The sequence below is a fragment of the Monoraphidium neglectum genome (genome assembly GCF_000611645.1).
Source record: "Monoraphidium neglectum strain SAG 48.87 unplaced genomic scaffold scaffold04883, whole genome shotgun sequence".
In the NCBI taxonomy this organism is placed as follows: Eukaryota; Viridiplantae; Chlorophyta; class Chlorophyceae; order Sphaeropleales; family Selenastraceae; genus Monoraphidium; species Monoraphidium neglectum.
Window position 1 is genome coordinate 1 of NW_014008747.1, and position 3835 is coordinate 3835.

At 63.2% G+C, this 3835-nt stretch overlaps 2 protein-coding genes across 2 annotated transcripts; one reads left to right on the top strand and one right to left on the bottom strand.

Moving 5' to 3' along the window:
• Positions 1-747: 747 nt before the first annotated feature.
• On the bottom strand, positions 748-1271 carry MNEG_14929 (fructose-1,6-bisphosphatase I; the record flags this gene model as incomplete). Its single annotated transcript, XM_014036599.1, has 2 exons — positions 748-852; positions 1107-1271. 2 exons carry the CDS (start codon positions 1269-1271, stop codon positions 748-750), a joined length of 270 nt encoding a protein of 89 aa, XP_013892053.1.
• Positions 1272-2071: 800 nt separating this feature from the next.
• On the top strand, positions 2072-3824 carry MNEG_14930 (dTMP kinase; the record flags this gene model as incomplete). The annotated part of the gene is made up of 7 exons (XM_014036600.1): positions 2072-2185; positions 2338-2531; positions 2753-2815; positions 2992-3062; positions 3201-3310; positions 3555-3638; positions 3813-3824. 7 exons carry the CDS (start codon positions 2072-2074, stop codon positions 3822-3824), a joined length of 648 nt encoding a protein of 215 aa, XP_013892054.1.
• Between the last annotated feature and the right edge of the window lie 11 nt (positions 3825-3835).

The window sequence follows — 3835 nt, forward strand, 5'->3', positions numbered from 1 at the left end:
GTGGGCAGGTGGGGGGTGATGATAAGAGGGGAGTACATTTGCGCGGGCTCAGGCTGCGATGGCTTGGCCAAACAGAAGACATTTTGCAGGGCCATCAGGGGGAGCGCCAAGAGTTTCGCATGGAGCTGAGCGCGTCACCGGCTGACTTACCCCGCTGCAACGAGCCTGGTGCCGGGTTGCAGCGCAGCTGCCTCTGGGGAGGCCCCCTGAGGCCGCTCGTAGATACCAAAGATGGTGCCTGCACATTCCAAGGCAACAGAGGCAGGCAGGGATTACCAGGGGCAGATGAACGAGCAAGCCAGTGGAGCTTGAGCCACCCGATGAGGAGTCGAAGGGGGGGGGGGGCAAACATGGTCACACCTCACTACAGCCCTTTGCAAAAGACCAACCCAAGTGAATACAATCGCAGGGCCGCACCCGTGGGTATGGCTGCATCGATGTTGCGCGACCCATCCAGCGGGTCAAACACCAGCACATACCTGGTGGGATCATGGTGCAGAGTGGGCGAGTCGGGTGGTTGTTGCAGGGTGCCACAGATTCCAGGGGATACAGAGCGTGAGAGAGAGCAGTGACAGGCGGGGCCAGGAGTGCCAAAATGGCTGACTTTGTTACAAAGTCAGCCGCAGGGCTGATCAAGGCCTGCTGCCACAAATTGTGTGCAGGCAACACGCCCCTATGCAGTCTGGGTCCCCCGCAAGCCTGCCGAATGCCACATCCAAACAGTTGCAGAGCACAGCCGACACCAGATCAAGCTTGCCTGCCATCCCCCAGCACCAGGGCGCCGTCCTCCTCCTCACTCGCCAGGACACCCACGGCCCCGCAGGCCGCCAGCTGGGCCTTCATGATGTCATTCTGTGCAGGAGCGGCCGGAAGCTTCAGGTCAATCAACATTTTTGTGCAGGGGCCAATGCGTGCCACATCGCAGGCTGTCATCGACACCCCGCTGGCGCCGGCACCTCCGGCGGAGAAACGAGAGCCCAGGCGCCGTCAACACTGGCCAGCAAACAGGATGCTGGCAACACCATCGGCAGAGGCTCCTCCCTCCACTCCTTGCCGTCCTCCCCTCGCTGTTGATCAGGCAGCGACCACGCAGTCCTCACACCCACCGCCACAACATCCAGCTTCTTCTGGGCGTCACCACTGCCCCCAGTCGTCCCGGCCACGCCGTACAGCCCCTCCAGCCCGGCGCGCGCAACGCGCGTTGCTATGGCCTTGATGGATGTCGACACTGCGCCCAGCGCAGACGCCAGCTCAGCACCATGGCCTGCCATGGTGGGGTGGGCGCGGTGCAGCCATTTCACGCGCTGAGCTGGGGATGGGGGCGCAGAGATGCGGTAATGGCCGTAGGGTACCCCGCAGCGCCAGGGGATGCCAACTGCTACAACTTTGGGCGGCTGAGGTGCAGGATTGTTGGTGAGTGCCGTCTGCCCAATGCTAGGTGCACCCCCAGCTGAGCTCGAGCTCAGCTGCTCACCTGGGGGCGAGTTTTGCGACAGCCATACATCAAGTGTCTCCACTGCAATGAAGCCGCCGCCTGCCTCGCGGCCAGAAGACGAGGCCATCACAGTCGTGGCCGCCCGCCGCCGTCGGGGAGTATGACTTGGGATGCTGAGACAGTCGCCGCACCTCGACGCAGCACACCCCCCTTGAGCGCGATGAGGGGCACGGCCGGGCGGGCGCTGCTGCGCAGACGCTGCTGGACAGATTAGACTGCGTGCCTTGGCACTCTGATAGAGAGTGGCGGACGAATGAGCGCCCAACATGGATCACGGAAGCTGCAGGTGACAAAGTGGAACAGCAATGTTGGGACCAACGCAAAGGTGCGTACTTTGGAGGTGTACGCAGTGAATAAATACTCGTGAAAACCAAATGTCGCGGATATAACGTTCCCAGATCTGAACTCGTTGCGCGGGCTCCCTGCAGTTGGTACTCTACGCCCCCCTTCCTTGATAGGAGTGATTGAATTCAATTATACTTTCGAGTAGCAGCCCTGCAGTCGATCCGGGCTCCAGCCCTGCGGACCGCCTGCGCCGCAACGGTGCAGAGGAGGGCAAGCAGTGCAGCTGTGAACATGGCAGCAACAGCAGGCGCGCCGCGTGGCGCGTTCATCCTATTTGAGGGCGTAGACCGCAGCGGCAAATCCACTCAGGCAGCCAAGCTGGTGGAGGCGCTCAACGCACAGGGGGTGAGTTGCCAGGCCTGGATTCTGCAGAAGAGCACCAGCTGTGGGCCTGGATGCAGCCGTCCGCCCCGGCTTGCCGCCCGCGCTCGCAAACCCACACCCAGATATTTTCCCAGGATAACCACACTCACCCGCCCCTGCACCCCTCTCCTCAGACGCGCGCCGAGCTGTGGCGCTTCCCTGACCGCAAGGGCACTGTGACGGGCAAGGCCATAGACGAGTACCTCTCAGCCACAGCAGCAGCGGTCAGCAGCAGCGGCACGGGCGGCACGGAGGGCGGCAAGAGCGGAGCAGGCCTGAGCGACCAGGCCATTCACATGATGTTCAGCGCCAACAGATGGGAGAAGAGGTGGGGGCCTTCAAGGGCGGCGGCAGCCAGGATGGGTGTGTGCTTGTGCTGATGCGTGCTCATGGGCAGGGCAAATCGCAGTGTTGACCCCAATCATAAGCAGGAGGTTGGCAGGCTCGCCGCGCGAGCTGCCAAGGAAGCCAAACTTGAGGGTGTTTTGGTCAAACCCAATCCGCTCGCCACACCGCGGCTGCGCCCCGCGTCGTGCGCCCCTGGCGCAGCCGCGCCCTGCTGGAGGCGCTGCAGCAGGGCGTCACCCTGGTGGTGGACAGATACGCATACAGGTTGGGGGGAAAAGCAACCACGCCCCTGCATGGAGCAACTCGTTGCGCTGCCATGTGCAGCCATCCCCATATGGTTTTTGCTGCTGCGGCTGCTTCGCTGTGCTTTCTCACCTGTCAGCGTGAAGCGGGCCTCCCCTGATCCCGCTGTGGCGCCTTCTCCTCGGCACCTCCCACAGCGGCGTGGCCTACACGGCTGCCAAGCGGGTGCCTGGCTGCGGTGTCGCATGGTGCAAGGCCCCCGACACCGGTGAGCACTAGAAAGAAACGGCAGATGCGTATGCGCATGCTCTGCAGTCACCCCCACAGCCTCAAAGTTTGTCTCGGCTTGATTATGCAATGACAGCATATGAAATGCTCACGTCCTGAACCCGGCAACCCCTCCAAGGCCTGCCCGCGCCGGACGTGACCCTGTGGATGGCTTTGCCCCCCGGGGCGGCTGCGGCGCGCGGCGGCTTTGGCGGGGAGCGGTACGAGGAGGCCGGCTTCCAGGAGCAGGTGGGGAATCAGGGGTGGCTGGGAGGGGGGGCGCGGGGCCCAGGGAAATGGGGGCCGTCAGGGGCCGTCTGTACCCAGGGGTCTCACATGCAGGTGCCTTGCTGCGGCCCATTAGGAGTCGGTGGTCCGCGCTGATGTCAGCCCTGTTCTCTAGGCGGCACGTGCAGGCAGCGTGATCGAGTCTGATGTGCAGCGGCGCGAAACCCCCATTGTGCCTGTTTGTTTGACCCTGACCCACGCCCAGGTGCGGGGTGTCTTTGCCGAGGTGCGCGACTCATCATTTGTCGACGTGGACGCGTCGGGCAGTGTGGAGGAGGTGCACCAGCGGGTGAGTGTGGGTGTCGCGGGGGGAGCGGTTGCCAGCGCAGCAACGGGGTTTCACGAGAGGGCAGGCAGGGAGGGGGGCTGACAGTACAGTGCCTGCGGCGCCCTTTTGACGGCACAACCTGGGTAAAAACGGTAGAAAATAGGACCCATCCAGTGAGCTTGCCTTTCTTTGCAGGCGTCTTGCTGACCGCAGTCAAC